This window comes from Staurois parvus, unplaced genomic scaffold (assembly GCF_062004578.1).
Source record: "Staurois parvus isolate SC_StPar_1 unplaced genomic scaffold, SC_StPar_1.0 ptg000447l, whole genome shotgun sequence".
NCBI lineage: Eukaryota > Metazoa > Chordata > Amphibia > Anura > Ranidae > Staurois > Staurois parvus.
In genome coordinates this window covers 610,001-628,461 of record NW_028318243.1, presented here as the reverse complement: position 1 = coordinate 628,461, position 18,461 = coordinate 610,001, and the positions used below count along the sequence as shown (strand labels likewise).

At 45.4% G+C, this 18,461-nt stretch overlaps 1 protein-coding gene across 4 annotated transcripts in view; it reads left to right on the top strand.

Annotated features, from left to right (window-relative positions):
- The window catches only part of SLCO2B1 (solute carrier organic anion transporter family member 2B1), a 179,851-nt gene that overhangs the window by 114,008 nt on the left and 47,382 nt on the right, over nucleotides 1-18,461 (top strand). For 3 of the 4 annotated variants that reach the window (XM_089688150.1, XM_089688147.1, XM_089688149.1), the window contains exons 7-8: nucleotides 2,161-2,291; nucleotides 16,673-16,778. In XM_089688150.1, the coding sequence (XP_089544276.1) occupies nucleotides 2,161-2,291; nucleotides 16,673-16,778 (237 nt within the window). The remainder of the gene's footprint in view (nucleotides 1-2,160; nucleotides 2,292-16,672; nucleotides 16,779-18,461) is intronic. The other variant, XM_089688148.1, reaches the window with a different exon arrangement.

Here is an 18,461-nt window from a genome sequence, read left to right as displayed (position 1 = left end):
GCTCTGCTGACACAAGGCACACCAACACAGAGCTCCACCCTACAGGGCACACCAACACAGAGCTCCACCCTACAGGGCACACCAATACAGAGCTCCACCCTACAGGGCACACCAACACAGAGCTCCACCCTACAGGGCACACCAACACAGAGCTCCACCCTACAGGGCACACCAACACAGAGCTCCACCCTACAGGGCACACCAACACAGAGCTCCACCCTACAGGGCACACCAACACAGAGCTCCACCCTACAGGGCACACCAACACAGAGCTCCACCCTACAGGGCACACCAACACAGAGCTCCACCCTACAGGGCACACCAACACAGAGCTCCGTTCATACAGAGCACACCAACACAGAGCTCCGTTCATACAGAGCACACCAACACAGAGCTCCGTTCATACAGAGCACACCAACACAGAGCTCCGTTCATACAGAGCACACCAACACAGAGCTCCGTTCATACAGAGCACACCAACACAGAGTTCCGTTCATACAGAGCACACCAAACACTTGAACTATAATTATATTGTTTAACTTTATTTTTCTTTAAAATTTCTACAATCCCGTGATTCTGATTTTTTTTATATTAAATTAATATATATTAGAGAATAAAGGAAGATTGCTGCGGATCAGTGCTATTACTCTGCCCCAGTCACAGAGAGAAATTACAATCGTGTTCACTCAATCTATTTAAATTAGCTTTATATCTATTCATAATCAATATATGAAATATGTTTATATTATTATTATACAGGATTTATATGGCGCCAACAGTTTGCTCAGCGCTGTACAATATAAGGGGAGACAATACAGCAACAATACAGTTCAATACAAGAGGGTTAGGAGGGCCCTGATTCTTGGAGCTTACAATCTAGGAGGGAGGGGCTAGTGGTACAAAAGGTAGTAACTGTGGGGTATGGACTGGTAGGAGGAATAGAAGATTCCAAAATTAGCTGAGGGCAGGATAGGCTTTCCTGAAGAGACCGGTTTTCAGAAATCGCCTAAAAGTCAGTAGAGTAGGCGATAGTCTGATACATTGGGGTAGAGAGTTCCAGAGGATGGGGGAGGCTCTGGAGAAGTCCTGGAGATGAGCATGGGAGGAGGAGACAAGGGAGATAGAGAGCAGGAGGTCGTGAGAGAAGCGGAGAGTACGGTTTGGGTGATACTTGGAGACAAGAAAGGCTTTATATTTCAGTATTAGTGTTTTGAATTTTATCCGTTGGGCAATCGGAAGCCAGTGGAGGGATTGGCAGAGAGGGGTGGAGGACACTGAGTGGAGGCCATGGGAGGGATTGGCAGAGAGGGATGGAGGACACTGAGTGGAGCCAAGTGGAGGGATTGGCAGAGAGGGATGGAGGACACTGAGTGGAGGCCAGTGGAGGGATTGGCAGAGAGGGGTGGAGGACACTGATTGGAGGCCATTGGAGGGATTGGCAGAGAGGGGTGGAGGACACTGAGTGGAGGCCAGTGGAGGGATTGGCAGAGAGGGGTTGAGGACACTGTGTGGAGGCCAGTGGAGGGATTGGCAGAGAGGAGTGGAGGACACTTAGTGGAGGCCATTGGAGGGATTGGCAGAGAGGGGTGGAGGACACTGAGTGGAGGCCAGTGGAGGGATTGGCAGAGAGGGGTGGCAGATACGGAGTGGTTATTAAGGTTAATGAGCCTGTCAGAGCATTCATGTTAGACTGAAGAGGGGGGTAGCCTGCGATGAGGTAGGCCAGTGAGGAGGGAGTTACAATAGTCATGGCGTGATATAATGAGGGAGGGAATAAGTTGCTTAGTGGTTTCCGAGGTTAGGAATGGCCGTATCTTGGAGATGTTGAGGAGGTGAAGTCTACAAGATTTTGTCAGCGATTGTATTTGGGGCTGAAAGGACAGGTGGGAGTCTAGGATTACACCTAGTACCCTGGCATGAGGGGAGGGACTGATGGTTGTGTTATTGATATTTATACAATAACATAATATACAATTTTTACAATTGAACATTTATTACATGACAACGGATCCCCAGAGCACAGTGGGTTATCTAAGAAGACAGCACAGCAGACACAGCTTGCCTTCCAGCTCCCTTTTGTCTGTTAGGCAGGATCTCTATAAACCCTGATATGTATGCATGCAATAAACACCATGATAATTGTCACTGATCTCTCTGCAGGTGAAATTGTGCTGACTCCGAGCGACCCGCGCTGGATCGGAGCCTGGTGGATGGGATTCATTGTGGCAGCCAGTATTGTGGCCGTGGCCTCCATCCCATATTTCTTCTTCCCCAGAGAAATGCTACAGGAGGTAAGAACTGTTCCCAGCAGGGTATCTATCTACAGCAGAGACTGAAATCACTAATCTGTTCCTCCACCTCTGTCCGCCATATTCTGTTCAGTCTGACTGGACAATACAATCTAATCCAAAGAAAATGCTCCGAAATTGGAGTCATTTTTAGACATTCATGTTTCTCACCTCTTTGCTGTTCCATGTTGCAGTTATTGTATTACACAAACAGGTCTGCACAGAGTTGTCGTCAGGTTCACACCACCACTTTGCGCGCTTTGTATTTTAAAAATATTCTTCCCAAACATATTGACATATATTTGAAATACTACAATTTTGGCCGTATTAAATATATATATATATACTGCATGTTGAAATGTGTTTATATATAACAAACTATATGGAAAATATTTTAAAAAAAAACATTTTTAAATATACTGTATGTCTTTGAAAATACATTTAATCTACATTTTTGGAATGCATTCACAAATATATGTAAAAAGATATGTTAACATGATTTTTTTATATGTTCAAAAAAAATCTGAGGAATATATTTAAAAAACTTTTCATATATAACAAATGCATTTCAGCATACAGCATATATATATATATATATACATATATATATATATATATATATAATATATATATATAATTTTTTTTTTTAATATATTGAATACGGCCAAAATTGTAGTATTTCAAATAATATTTTTTAAATATATTTAAAATATATTTTTCTTCCATGTGGGTTATTACTGCATGCCATCGCAACGCGTGGTAACGCATAAAACACAAATGTATTTTGAATGGCACAATATGCCATTCTCACCAAGCTGCTTGGCCATAGTTTGGTAGCCCAGTCCAGCCTTGTGTAGGTCTACAATCTTGTCCCTGACATCCTTGGACAGCTCTTTGGTCTTTGCCATGGTGGAGAGTTTGGAATCTGATGGTTTGATTGCTCCTGTAGACAGGTGTCTTTTATACAGGTAACACAATGAGATTAGCAGCACTCCCTTTAAGAGACTGCTTCTAATCTCAGCTTGTTACCTGTATGAGAGACACCTGGGAGCCAGAAATCCTGCTGAATGATAGGGGATCAAATCCTTATTTCCCTCATGAACATGCAGATCAGTCATCATTTGTTAGACGCATTTCTGCTGAATTTTTTTCTTGCTATTCTGTCTCTCAGTGTTACAATACACCGAACATTCGATGTTTAGACCGATCATTTCTTTGTGAGGGGCAAACATTCAAAATCAGCCGGGGAGCAAATACGCATTTCCTTCACTGTATCCCATTGAAAGCTATTTGATAAGTGCAAAAGCAAAACCTGTTGATCCTTCCAGCAATCCAGTGAGCTGACAACTTCCTGTGCTCCCATCAGTTACATTGTTCCCAGTTATCACGGAGGACTACAGAACATCTCTCACTATATTATGAGGATGAGGTTGAGGGAAGGTGTTCTGTAGTCCGGCCCAAGGCTGACAACGCAGCTTTTCCATAAAGTACACTGAGTGAGCGTTGTCGCCCTGGAGCAGGAAGTGTTACTGGCAGGATCATCTTATGAAAAATAAAGTGGAAAGCCTAGAAAATGAAAACGAATGCAGCCACCACATCTAAGGATAGGTAGGATACAATGATATTTACTAAACTGGAGAGTGCAAAATCTGGTGCAGCTCCCCACATGAAAGAAAATATATTTTAAATATATTTTAAAAATACATTCTTAATATATTCTTCCCAAATATATTGACCTATATTTAAAATACTACAATTTTGACCGTATTCAATATATTTCAAAAATCTACTTCAATATATTTGTGAATATATTATTAAAAATACATTCAGAACACACGCTGCAATATATATCAAAGTGTCATTTGGAATGCATTTACAACCAGGGGCGGACTGACCATTTGGAAACTCAGGCACTGTCCGAGGGCCCGGGGTCAGTAGGGGGCCCCATGAGATGCCCCTGGTACCTTTTTCATAGGCTTTTTTGAGTTTGGGCAAGAACACGGGGCCCCATGATCCCCTATTGCCCGGGGGCCCCATGAGTTGTCAGTCCGCCCGTTTACAAGTATATTTAAAAATCTATGTTTAAATGCATTTTTTTAGATGTTCAAAAATATCTGGAAAATATATTTTGAAAAATATGTTTTTAAATATATGCCTTTGGAAAATATATTCTAATTTACATTTTTGGAATACATGTTAAAATATATTTGTGTAGGCCAATGTATTGTAAATATAGGTCGCATGTATCATTTTTTTTCTAAATATATTGAAAATATATTTCTCTTCCATATGGGAACCAATCAGCTTCCAGGTTTTATTGCCAAAGCTTGATCCGGATCCTGAGTGCTCCAGTTTTAGTAAATCCCCTCTGATCACACTTTGTTCTGGGGTTTGGACACACTTCAGCACACATAGATAATATTTTCTTTATGCTCTCGAAAGTAAACTATAAAAAGTCTCCAGTTCTCCCGTCGTACAAGTAATGGGCCATCAACTCCGACCTCCTCACTTCTCCTCGTGTATTGGAGTTTATGGGTCCCGCGCATTGCGCCCTTCTGAGGTCATGTGATCGCTCAATAACATTTATTGTGCAATAAAGTCTTCCTGCCGTCCGAGAATCTGCGGTCTGAGACTTGCTGAACTTGGTGAAAGGTTTACTGCTGATCCGCCAAAACAAACTTCTGTAAACAATGTGTAATCTGAATGTATTGCAAACATACACATCACCCTCTGCACCAGAGGAGCTGACACTCTAATGTCCCCCCACAGTCACACACTATTATTATTCATTTATATAGCTCTGACATATACCGCAGTGCTGTACAGAGAACACTAAGCCAGTCACATCAGTCTCTGTACCAGAGGAGCTTACACTCTAATGTCCCCCCCACAGTCACATCAGTCTCTGTACCAGAGGAGCTTACACTCTAATGTCCCCCCTCCCCCCAGTCCCATCAGTCTCTGTACCAGAAGAGCTTACACTCTAATGTCCCCTCCCCCACAGTCACACACTATTATTATTATTCATTTATATAGCTCTGATATATACAGCAGTGCTGTACAGAGGACACTGAGCCAGTCACATCAGTCTCTGTACCAGAGGAGCTTACACTCTAATGTCATCTCCCCTACAGTCACATCAGTCTCTGTACCAGAAGAGCTTACACTCTAATGTCCCCCCACAGTCACATCAGTCTCTGTACCAGAAGAGCTTACACTCTAATGTCCTCCCCCCAGTCCCATCAGTCTCTGCACCAGAGGAGCTTGCACTCTAATGACCCCCCCCCCCCAAGTCCCATCAGTCTTTGTACCAGAGGAGCTTGCACTCTAATGTCCCCTCCTCCACAGTTACATCAGTCTCTGTACCAGAGGAGCTTACACTCTAATGTCCCTCCACAGTCACATCAGTCTCTGTACCAGAGGAGCTTACACTCTAATGTCCCCTCCCCCACAGTCACATCAGTCTCTGTACCAGAGGAGCTTACACTCTAATGTCCCCTCCCCCACAGTCACATCAGTCTCTGTACCAGAGGAGCTTACACTCTAATGTCCCCTCCTCCGCAGTCACATCAGTCTCTGTACCAGAGGAGCTTACACTCTAATGTCCCCCCCCCAGTCCCATCAGGCTCTGTACCAGAAGAGCTTACACTCTAATGTGCCCTCCCCCCACAGTCACATCAGTCTCCTTACCAGAGGAGCTTACACTCTAATGTCCCCTCCTCCGCAGTCACATCAGTCTCTGTACCAGAGGAGCTTACACTCTAATGTCCCCTCCCCCACAGTCACATCAGTCTCTGTACCAGAGGAGCTTACACTCTAATGTCCCCTCCCCCACAGTCACATCAGTCTCTATACCAGAGGAGCTTACACTCTAATGTCCCCTCCCCCACAGTCACATCAGTCTCTATACCAGAGGAGCTTACACTCTAATGCCCCCCCACAGTCTCTTATCCTTGCAGTAAACACAGCTTACACAAGAGGTCTGTCATGGCAGTCGATGACAGATGGCCGGGTGGAGGAAGTTGGGTGACAGACAGAATCCTCACTTCCTTATTTTAAAAATAACAATTATACAAAACGAAGTTTCAGTAAAATGATGGAAAAGTTGATGACGGTCATGATGTCTGGTATGTGACCTCCTCCCCTCTGTACAGACACACTCCATGTGATCTACATGTTTGTGCCACAAATCTTTTATACTTGTTGTTTCCATCTAGGAATAGATTGTTGAGTTCCTTTTTACATATTTACCATGCTATTCCTAACTGCTTTACTAAAAGTCTTCCATTCCTCCCCCTTTCTGTCTAACATGTACAGCTGCATACAGAGAGACAGTCTGAAAGCAAACAGCTGCTACTGAGCTCTCTACTATCACTCGGAATCCTGCATCATGAGTAAACGTAGGGGCCCATTCAAGTCTTTGTGTTTCGGTAATGCGTGGCAGTTAAGGCATTTTTCCACACATTACTGCAACACACAGCCACTCCAATAGTAAGGAAATAGTAAGAAATAAGGGCGCAGCTTCCCACTTGGAAGAAAAATATATTTGAAATATATTTTAAAAATATTCTTCCCAAATTTATTGACATATATTTGAAATGCTACAATTTTGGCCATATTCAATATATTTCAATAAATAAATATATATATTGAATAGAGAGAGAGAGAGAGAGATTTTGAAATATATTTTATATTTGAAATGTATTTTTTTATGCACACACACACACACATATATATATAGAAACATATTTTGAAATATATTGAATACGGCCAAAATTGTAGCATTTCAAATATATTTTTCTTCCATATGGGGAGAGACCAAGCAGGACTAAGTACAGTTTTTTGTGCATTAGATACATCTATATATATATATATATATATATATACAGTATCTCCCAGAAGTGAGTCCACCCCTCACATTTTTGTAAATCATGTGATTCAGGTGTTCCAATCCCCTCCATGGACACAGGTGTATACAATCAAGCCCCTAGGCATGCAGACGGCTTCTACAAACATTGGTGAAAGAATGGGTCGCTCTCAGGAGCTCAGTGACTCCAAGCGTGGTCCCGTGATAGGTGGTCACCTGTGTAATAAATCCATCCGTGACATTTCCTGGCTACTAAATATTCCACGGTCAGCTGTTAGTGGGATTATAACAAAGTGGAAGCCACTGGGAACAACAACAACTCAGCCACCAAGTGGTAGGCCACGTCACATGACAGGGCGGGGTCAGCGCATGATGAAGCGCACAGTGTGCAGAAGCTGCCAACTGTCTGCAGAGTCAATAGCTAAAGACCTCCAAACTTGGTGCAGCCTTCAGATGAGCCCAACAACAGTGTGTAGAGAGCTTCATGGAATGGGTTTCCATGGCCGAGCAGCTGCATCCAAGCCTTCCATCACCAAGTGCAATGCAAAATGTCGGACACCGTGGTTTAAAGCACGCCGCCACTGGACTCTAGAGCAGGGGAGACGTGTTCTCTGGAGTGACCAATCATGCTTCTCTGTCTGGCAATCTGATGGACATGCCTGGGTTTGGTGGTTGCCAGGAGAATGGTACTTGCCTGACTGCATTGTGCCAAGTGTATAGTTTGGTGGAGGGGGGATTATGGTGTGGGGTTGTTTTTTAGGGGTTGGGCGTGACCCCCTAATTCCAGTGAAGGAAACTCTTGAGGTGTCCGCATACCAAGACATTTCATGCTCCCAACTTTGTGGGAAGAGTTTGGGGATGGCCTGTTCCTGTTCCAACATGACTGCGCACCAGTGCACAAAGCAAGGTCCATAAAGACATGGAGGAGCCAGTTTGGGGTGGAGGAACTTGACTGTCCTGCACAGAGTCCTGACCTCAACCCCATAGAAAACCTTTGAGATGAATTAGAGCAGAGACTGCAAGCCAGGGCTCCTCCCCCGACATCAGTGCCTGACCTGACAAATGTGCTTCTGGAAGAATGGTCCAACCTTCCCATAGACACCCTCCTAAACCTTGTGGACGGCCTTCCCAGAATAGGTGAAGCTGTTATAGCTGCAAAGGGCGGGGCCAACTCAACATGGAACCCTACGGACTAAGACTGGGGGGCCATTAAAGGTCATGTGTGTGGAAAGGGCAGGGCCAACTCAATATTGAACCCTACGGACTAAGACTGGGAGGCCGTTGAAGTTCATGTGTGTGGAAAGGCAGGCACCCCAATACTCTGGCAATATAGTGTATGTTATGGGTTTGGGTGTTATAAGTAATTTTCTAGCAAAAAATATACGTGCCAGAAATGGCCTGGAGCTGAAGTAGTGGCTCCCCCACCAATTGGCAAAGACATTTCCGCGCACACCAAACAACATGGTGCCACATGATTTGGTGCAGTGCTAGTTTACAAAAAGGACGGCAACTTCTTTGCCTGAGTTTCTTGCAGGTCGGGAAGCCCATTGCAATGAATGAACTGCCCTATACGCTTCACATGCGCACGCCCATGCGCACATAGATGTGAACCAAGAGTAAGGATGGAGGGGCTGCAATGTATTACATTTCTGTTCTTTGGGGTTTAGTAGTCATTTTACGTGATTTTCACTTTTGAAGGGGTCTTGTATGATTGCGAAGTACCACCTGTGAACAGGGGTGGACTGACAACTCATGGGGTAATAGGAAATCATGGGGCCCCTGTGTCCTCGCCCACACCCAAAAAAGCCTATGAAAAGTGCCAGGGGCATCTCATGGGGCCCCCTACTGACTCCGGGCCTTTGGGCAGTGCCCGGGAGCCTAAATGGTCAGTCTGCCCCTGCCTGTGAAGTAATGTTGCCCTGTTTTCGGTGCTCGTGTAGGGTGTGCATTACTGCTGGGTGTTTTTACGTGTACAGAAATCCCCTTCTACACATTCCTTTCATCAAGGACAGGATAGACTGGATCCCGGAGAGTCCCGGAATTCACACACAAAGCTGGAAACATTCCAAAGCTGAGAGATAGGAACCGGCCAAGATAGTCGATGTTTATAGAGCCGGGTCATGTCAGAACATCCTCATAAAACGTTCTGTTATCTGAGTACAAAGATTATTCTGGATTAATGATTAGAAAGCAACCTATCATGGCCTTCTATGCAATGGGCTCCATTCACAATGCTAACCCTCCTAATGCAGGATCCATTTGTAACCACTTCCAGTCCGGGCACTTTCACCCCTTTCAGTTCGGACACTTCCCCCCCCCTTCCAATCCAGACACTTTCACCCCCTTCCAGTTCGGACACTTCCCCCCCCCTTCCAATCCGGACACTTTCACCCCCTTCCAGTCCGGACACTTTCACCCCCTTCCAGTCCGGACACTTTCACCCCCTTCCAGTCCGGACACTTTCACCCCCTTCCAGTCCGGACACTTCCCCCCCCCCCTTCCAATCCGGACACTTTCACCCCCTTCCAGTCCGGACACTTTCACCCCCTTCCAGTCCGGACACTTTCACCCCCTTCCAGTCCGGACACTTTCACCCCCTTCCAGTCCGGACACTTCCCCCCCTTCCAGTCCGGACACTTTCACCCCCTTCCAGTCCGGACACTTTCACCCCCTTCCAGTCCGGACACTTTCACCCCCTTCCAGTCCGGACACTTTCCCCCCCTTCCAGTCCAGACACTTTCCCCCCCTTCCAGTCCAGACACTTTCACCCCTTCCAGTCCGGGCACTTTCACCCCTTTCAGTTCGGACACTTCCCCCCCCCTTCCAGTCCAGACACTTTCACCCCCTTCCAGTTCGGACACTCCCCCCCCCCCTTCCAATCCGGACACTTTCACCCCCTTCCAGTCCGGACACTTTCACCCCCTTCCAGTCCGGACACTTTCACCCCCTTCCAGTCCAGACACTTTTCCCCCCTTCCAGTCCGGAAACTTTTACCCCTTTCCAGTCTGGCCACTTTCCCCCCCTTCCAGTCCGGACACTTTTCTCCCTTCCAGCCCGGACACTTTCACCCCCTTCCAGTCCGGACACTTTCACCCCCTTCCAGTCCGGACACTTTCACCCCCCTTCCTGTCCGGACACTTTCCCCCCTTCCACTCTGGACACTTTCACCCCCTTCCACTCTGGACACTTTCCCCCCCTTCCAGTCCGGACACTTTCCCCCCCTTCCAGTCCGGACACTTTCCCCCCCTTCCAGTCCAGACACTTTCACCCCTTCCAGTCCGGGCACTTTCACCCCTTTCAGTTCGGACACTTCCCCCCCCCTTCCAATCCAGACACTTTCACCCCCTTCCAGTTCGGACACTTCCCCCCCCCCCCTTCCAATCCGGACACTTTCACCCCCTTCCAATCCGGACACTTTCACCCCCTTCCAGTCCGGACACTTTCACCCCCTTCCAGTCCGGACACTTTCACCCCCTTCCAGTCCGGACACTTTCACCCCCTTCCAGTCCGGACACTTCCCCCCCTTCCAGTCCGGACACTTTCACCCCCTTCCAGTTCGGACACTTTCCCCCCCTTCCAGTCCGGACACTTTCCCCCCCTTCCAGTCCGGACACTTCCCCCCCTTCCAGTCCGGACACTTTCACCCCCTTCCAGTCCGGACACTTTCACCCCCTTCCAGTCCGGACACTTTCACCCCCCTTCCTGTCTGGACACTTTCCCCCCTTCCAGTCCGGACACTTTCACCCCCTTCCAGTCCGGACACTTTCACCCCCTTCCAGTCCGGACACTTTCCCCCCCTTCCAGTCCGGACACTTTCCCCCCCTTCCAGTCCGGACACTTTCCCCCCCTTCCAGTCCAGACACTTTCACCCCTTCCAGTCCGGGCACTTTCACCCCTTTCAGTTCGGACACTTCCCCCCCCCTTCCAGTCCAGACACTTTCACCCCCTTCCAGTTCGGACACTTCCCCCCCCCCCTTTCCAATCCGGACACTTTCACCCCCTTCCAGTCCGGACACTTTCACCCCCTTCCAGTCCGGACACTTTGACCCCCTTCCAGTCCGGACACTTTTCCCCCCTTCCAGTCCGGAAACTTTTACCCCTTTCCAGTCTGGCCACTTTCCCCCCCTTCCAGTCCGGACACTTTTCTCCCTTCCAGCCCGGACACTTTCACCCCCTTCCAGTCCGGACACTTTCACCCCCTTCCAGTCCGGACACTTTCACCCCCCTTCCTGTCCGGACACTTTCCCCCCTTCCACTCTGGACACTTTCACCCCCTTCCACTCTGGACACTTTCCCCCCCTTCCTGTCTGGACACTTTCCCCCCCTTCCAGTCTGGACACTTTCCCCCCCTTCCAGTCCGGACACTTTCCCCCCCTTCCAGTCCGGACACTTTCACCCCCTTCCAGTCCGGACACTTTCACCCCCTTCCAGTCCGGACACTTTCACCCCCCTTCCTGTCTGGACACTTTCCCCCCTTCCAGTCCGGACACTTTCACCCCCTTCCAGTCCGGACACTTTCCCCCCCTTCCAGTCCGGACACTTTCCCCCCTTCCAGTCCGGACACTTTCCCCCCCTTCCAGTCCGGACACTTTCCCCCCCTTCCAGTCCAGACACTTTCACCCCTTCCAGTCCGGGCACTTTCACCCCTTTCAGTTCGGACACTTCCCCCCCCCCTTCCAGTCCAGACACTTTCACCCCCTTCCAGTTCGGACACTTCCCCCCCCCCTTCCAATCCGGACACTTTCACCCCCTTCCAGTCCGGACACTTTCACCCCCTTCCAGTCCGGACACTTTCACCCCCTTCCAGTCCGGACACTTTTCCCCCCTTCCAGTCCGGAAACTTTTACCCCTTTCCAGTCTGGCCACTTTCCCCCCCTTCCAGTCCGGACACTTTTCTCCCTTCCAGCCCGGACACTTTCACCCCCTTCCAGTCCGGACACTTTCACCCCCTTCCAGTCCAGGCCAATTTTCAGCTTTCAGCGCTAGCACACTTTGAATGACAATTGCGTGGTCATGCAACACTGTACCCATATGGTCTTATTACCATTTTTTTGAGACAGATGAAGCTTTATTTTGGTGGTATTTATTCACCACTGGGATTTTTATTTTTTTTTTGCTATGTAAATGAAAAAGTCCCAACATTTTGAAAAAAAAAATGTTTTTCTCTTGCAAATAAATAATATTTCATCATAAATCTTGGCCAAAATTTATTCCGTTATCTTTTTAGTAAAAAAAAAAAATAACCCAAATTAGTTTATAACCAAAAAATAAATGTAAAACTTTTTTTTTACATTATTATTTTATTTTTTTCTATTATTATGTATGTATGTATGTTTTTTTTTTTTTTTTACATACTGTCACCCTAACGGCTGGACGGTGGCAGTGCCGGGGAGGGTGGTCGTTTATAAACGGTCTCCCAGCCCCCTGCTTGTGCGCGCTCCCTGGGACACAGTGGAACACTGATCGTCGTCCCGGACCTCTGTGCGAGGTCCCGATCATGTGATCACTGATTGGCCAATCAGTGATCACATGCAGAGTAGTAAGCAAGATATCACTTCTGACATCATTGCTTACTCAGGGGACCAAAGGGAGGAGTAATGTTCCTCTTTAACAACTAGAGGATTATAAACATAGGAGATATGTCCTATGTTTATAATCGCTTTATAACCGCTTCCCGCCCGCCCTATACCAGTGTGCAAAATCACATATATGTACCTCATGTAGCACTTCTGGGTAGGGTGGCGTGTGAGCCATGCGTCACCCTACCCACGCCACTATTCGCGGCTTCGGCTGTCAATCACTGGTTCCCGGCCGGTGATTACTCGCCGGTACCCAGTGATCCAGGAGCATTACCGACGGAGGGAGAGAACTGTATGTAAGCAATACAGTTCTCTCCCCTGTCCCCTTATGCACACTGCTTTATATGGCTCAGCATAGCAGAGCCACACAAAACAGTGTGCTTACAATGAAACACACAGCAGACAGTAAAACACACACAGCACACAGTTAACCCTTTGATCGCCCCAGATGTTAACCCCTCCCTGCCCATTGCCATTAGTACAGCGTCAGTGCTTTTTATTAGCACTGATCACTGTATTGGTGTCACTGGGGATGTCAGTGACACCAAATCAGTCAGTCCCCCCCCCGTGTCAGAATGCCCGCCGCAGTCCCACTATAAGTCACCGATCGCCGCCATTACTAGTGAAAATTAAAACATAATAAAAAAAAGTGAGGAAATGCTCAGCATAGAAACTCACTGAAAACTGAGCATGTGCAGAGTTGCCACCACAGCTGAAAAATCCCCCGACTGCATCGGGGGACATGGACAGGAGGGGGAGATAGAACACAGCAGGATCAACCAGGTTTTTTGCAGCATACAGAAAACAAAACTCATAGTGACTGAGTGAGTGTGAACAGCATGTAATACGGCATTTATCGATAGTTTCTTTTTTTTATTATGTGGGTTTAGTGACACTAATGCAGGCCATAGACGGGTCGAAAAACAGCCGTTTTTTTTTTAAAAAATGAAAAGTCGGTCGTTCAATAGGCCGATGTTACCACCATTGGTAATAAAAATTGTCCGATTTTCATCCCGTCTACGGCCGGCATTTAATTATATCTGTCCCTGCAGAGATCTCTGCTATTATATTTAACATGAAAAAGTCTTGGGGTTGCTACAATGTATCCATTTTGTATCCATTTCGGATACATATGTTTTTATTTGGATACAAATAGATACATTGTTGCAACTGCAATACTTTTTCATGTCAAATATAATAGCGGACTGAATTTCTTATTATTTTTCTTTTCTTCTTCTTTTTCTTCTTCTTGCAGGTGACGGCTCATGCGCAGATTTTTTATCGGTAAAAAGATTGCCCGATTTGCCCATCATTGCCAGGAAAATCGGCCGATCGGCAAAATTAGCTGATTATTTTCTAACTTCAGCGATAAAAAAAATGTGCCAAAATCCCGAAAAACGGCCGACCAATTAACCCACTAACGGTGTGCGAAAATCAGCCGATTTTTTTTTCCGGCCGAAAAATCTGATTTTTGACCCGTCTATGGTCTGCATTAGTGAGTAAAAACTAAGACATCTTAAAAAAAACATTCCCACTGTACATTTTTTAAAATTGCTCTGGTCCATAAAGAGTATAAAGATACGAGAGCTAAAAGAGTTAAAAAAAATCTTTTAAAATATCTTTAAAAAAATTTTTTTTTACAAAAATTACTTATTTCCAAGGGTATTCTGGTAAGTCATGGGTCCTTCCTCTTCTCCTTCTGCAGTGGGTGGTCCCTACTGCTACACTGAACAGCTCTCATATAATGGCACGTGCACGTCGGTCAGTGCAAGATTATTGTGAGCTCTAGCTCGTGTAGCAATTTTATATGCTTTTTTTTTAATATATATATATATATATATATATATGGAGTGCTCCTTTAAATAAATTGGAAGACTGAGGACAACTAGTGGCCAAAAGTCATTACTGCGGGTGGACCTCTTTGAATGAACCCTTTTGCTATGTCATCAACAGTGCCTCACATAAACAAAGATATTCACATTTTTTTCCCCATGTGGTTTGCTGATTTTCCGTATGCAGTGTGAACGTGGGAACGCTCAACTCTAGGCACTTCCAGGTTCACAGCTGTAAAAGATGCTAATTAAGCAGAATCTGTGCTTGACTGGCTTCCAAAGAGTGCAGGGGATGGCATTGGGGGTCTATTAGACCTCGGATGACTCCTTAAAGAGATCCTGTCCCCTGCACTATGACTATGTTGTAATAGCAATAAAATAAATAATAATAAAAAATAAATAAAAATTAAAGTAAAAAAAAAAATCAGCATTCATTTCCCAGTGGGACAGATCAGCGGCGGGTATAGGATTCTGTATATGGAGGTTTTGTATTTATTCTATTTCATTTTTTTTTTTCCTATTGCTTGAACTACATGGACTTGTGTCTTTTTTTTTCCGACCTAACTACTGTATTTTATGGTGGGTACCATAGTTTTCCCCTGTGCATGTGCAATTTGGGGCTTGACGTGTTTGGTGTCTATTTACTCATTCCAATCTCATCTGTTAGATGTTGCTTAAAAATTGTGTAAAATATTGTGTTTCTGTGCACTGAAATTCAAGATATGTTTTACTGAAAATGTGAACTTGATAACAGGGGCAGACTGACCATTTGGAAACTCGGGCACTGCCCGAGGGCCCGGGGTCAGTAGGGGGCCCCATGAGATGCCCCTGGTACCTTTTTCAAAGGCTTTTTTGAGTTTGGGCAAGGACACAGGGGCCCCATGATCCCCTATTGCCCGGGGGCCCCATGAGTTGTCAGTCCATCCCTGATGAAGGGTATAATAGGCAAGACGATAGAATTAGCAACACAGCAAGGAGTGTACCCTTGTGGCTAACAGAGACCAGTGTTCTTGACATGAAAAACGTAATGTGAACAAATCACCAGGGCCAGAAGGACTACACCCGAGAGAACACAAAGAACTTAGCCAGGTCATTGCTAAACCCCTTTACCTAATCTTTAAGGGCAGTTTACCGACAGGAATGGTACTAGCGGACAGATGGAAAGATAACGTGGTGCCAATATTCAAAAAAAGGGCTGAGATTCATACCAGGAAACTATAGGCCAGTTAGCCTTACATCAATAGTATGTAAACTATCGGAGGGGATGATAAGAGACCATATCCAAGAATTTGCTGATGAAAGTAATATCATTAGTAGTAACCAGCATGGCTTTATAAAAAGATCATTCTTGCCAGACCAACCCGTTAACATTCTATAAGGAGGTGAGCTGTAATTTGGATAAAGGAAGGTCTAAGGATGTAGTGTATATAGACTTCCCCAATGTATCCTATAAATGCCTAATTTACAAATTGAGGTCTGTTGCCATCAATGATGGTGTATATACCTGGATAGAAAATTGGTTACAAGGACACGTCCAAAGGTTGGGGATAAATATTATAGCTTCTGAATGGTCTGGGGTTGTGAGTGATGTGTCTAGGGCTCTGTGGGACCAATTCTGTTTAAATATTGTGCTGCAGCTTCCATCATTTTATTCTACGGGGTCTCTGTTTTCAGAAAATATATATTATTTGGGGGAGTTAAATAATCTCCAGACCTAAACTGTGTATTAAAAAAAAAATTGCTCTGGCAGTGAAAAGGTTTTAGATATTAATTTTTGTTTTATTTTTTTATTTTTTTTACTATTGCTGGGTTATTGATTTTTATTTTAATTTTATTCTTGATGTTGTATAATAATAAAAAAATAAAGCAGACCCAAACCTATTATAATTTTCCTCTAATGCATTTCTCTCAGACTCCCAGTTATTAGAATCACTGATATGCTGTAATGTGGCCGTTGTGGAAGACTCAATGCCGCCAGTAATGACAAATAACCTTGACATTCTCCTTTATCTAGGATTTCTGTACGTGTGAATGGACGCTATTTTTATTTTTTTTCTCCATAGGGATTGATCTACACATTTTCATGCATTATTTTTTTTTTTTCAGCAGGTCACCAGTGAAGGCACAGAGGACAGCAAACCTGGACTGGTGGATGCGTTTACAAATAAACCGGATTCAAAGGAAGAGGTCTCCCTGGCCAAGTTCATCAAAGGTAAGTCACCTCTACATCGTCCAATCGCTGTGCTCCAGGAACTCCTTGTGAGTGGAATGTAGGGGAAAAAAAAAACATATTTCTAGGTAAATGGTAATTCTTCCTCTCCATTCATAATGACATCCTATGCCCGCCATAGATAGATCGAAATTCAGTTGGCCAGGCAGGTACTGGTCAAATATCGATCCATTTATGGGTAGGATGGTTGTGCTGCTTCCCCTCCACTCACAATGACAACCTATGCCAGTGATAGACAGATCAAAATTCAGTTGACCTAGCAGGAACTGGCCAAATTTCGATCCATTTATGGAGAGGATGGTTGTACTGCTTCCTCTCCACTCACAATGACATCCTATGCCAGCCATAGACAGATTGAAATTCGGTTGGCCCAGCAGTACTTGCCAAATTTTGACCTATTGATGGGCAGGATGGTTGTACTGCTTCCCCTCCACTCATAATTACATCCTATGCCAGCCGTAGACAGATCGAAATTCGGTTGGCCCAGCAGGTACTGGCCAACTTTCGATCCATTTATGGGCAGGATGGTTGTGCTGCTTCCCCTCCACTCATAATGACATCCTATGCCCGCCATAGACAGATCAAAATTTGGTTGGCCCAACAAGAACTAGCCAAATTTCGATCCATTTATGGGCAGGATGGTTGTACTGCTTCCCCTCCACTCATAATTACATCCTATGCCAGCCGTAGACAGATAGAAATTCGGTTGGCCCAGCAGGTACTGGCCAAATTTCGATCCATTTATGGGCAGGATGGTTGCACTGAAGTCAATCTATAGATCGACTTTAGTACAACCAGCCTGTTTTTTTTTTTTTAATGATCACTTCCAGTGTCTATACGAGGTGGTATCAAAACATTTTGAGACAACAGATGGCAGCAGAAGACTGCACGCACAGTCACAGAGAGCACTAATCTCCATAAGTCAGTCTGCCAAAAGACATCGTCCTGTGTACATCGGGAGCTGTGCAACTGGTGCTAATCTGACCACATGCGTTATGACGTCTACTATTTCTACATGGACAGCAAATAAGAATAAAGAGCAAACTTGAATTTCTGCATTAAACTTGGCCAATCGTTGGATCTCTGCAATCTTGTCAAAACGGCGATCTTTGAGCTGGATTTTCATCTTCGGGACGAGGGTTGAGCTGGTTGAAGGTCTTCCTGATCTCTTGTCGTCTTCCAGTGATGTTCTTCCGCTCTTGAAGCGTGAGTGCCACTCAAACGACTCATTGCAGCATCGCCGTAAACAAAACTTGCCTTGAAACTTTTTGATACCATCTCGTAGATCATTGTATTGTGACAACGGGGAAACTTCCTATTGTCAGAACATAATAGCGCCGAAGGAGGGATTCCCCCAACAACACTGACTGCGTTGATAGAGGAATCAAGCGACTTTCTTTCCTTCAACCCATGGTTGTAGAAAAGATAATTGCATAATCTCTGGCATGCCTTACACAGGAATCCCTCTTGCAGAGAACGCAATGGGTTTGATTTGCTACAACTGGAGGGTGTAAAATAAGGTGCAGCTCTGCTTAGAAGCCAACCAGCTTCCAGGTTTTATTGTCAAAGCCAAACTGAACAAGATGAAGTTAGAAGCTTATTGGCTGCCCCATATTTTGTACTCTCCAACTTTAGTAAATCAGCCCCATTACTCCCGATATAGCC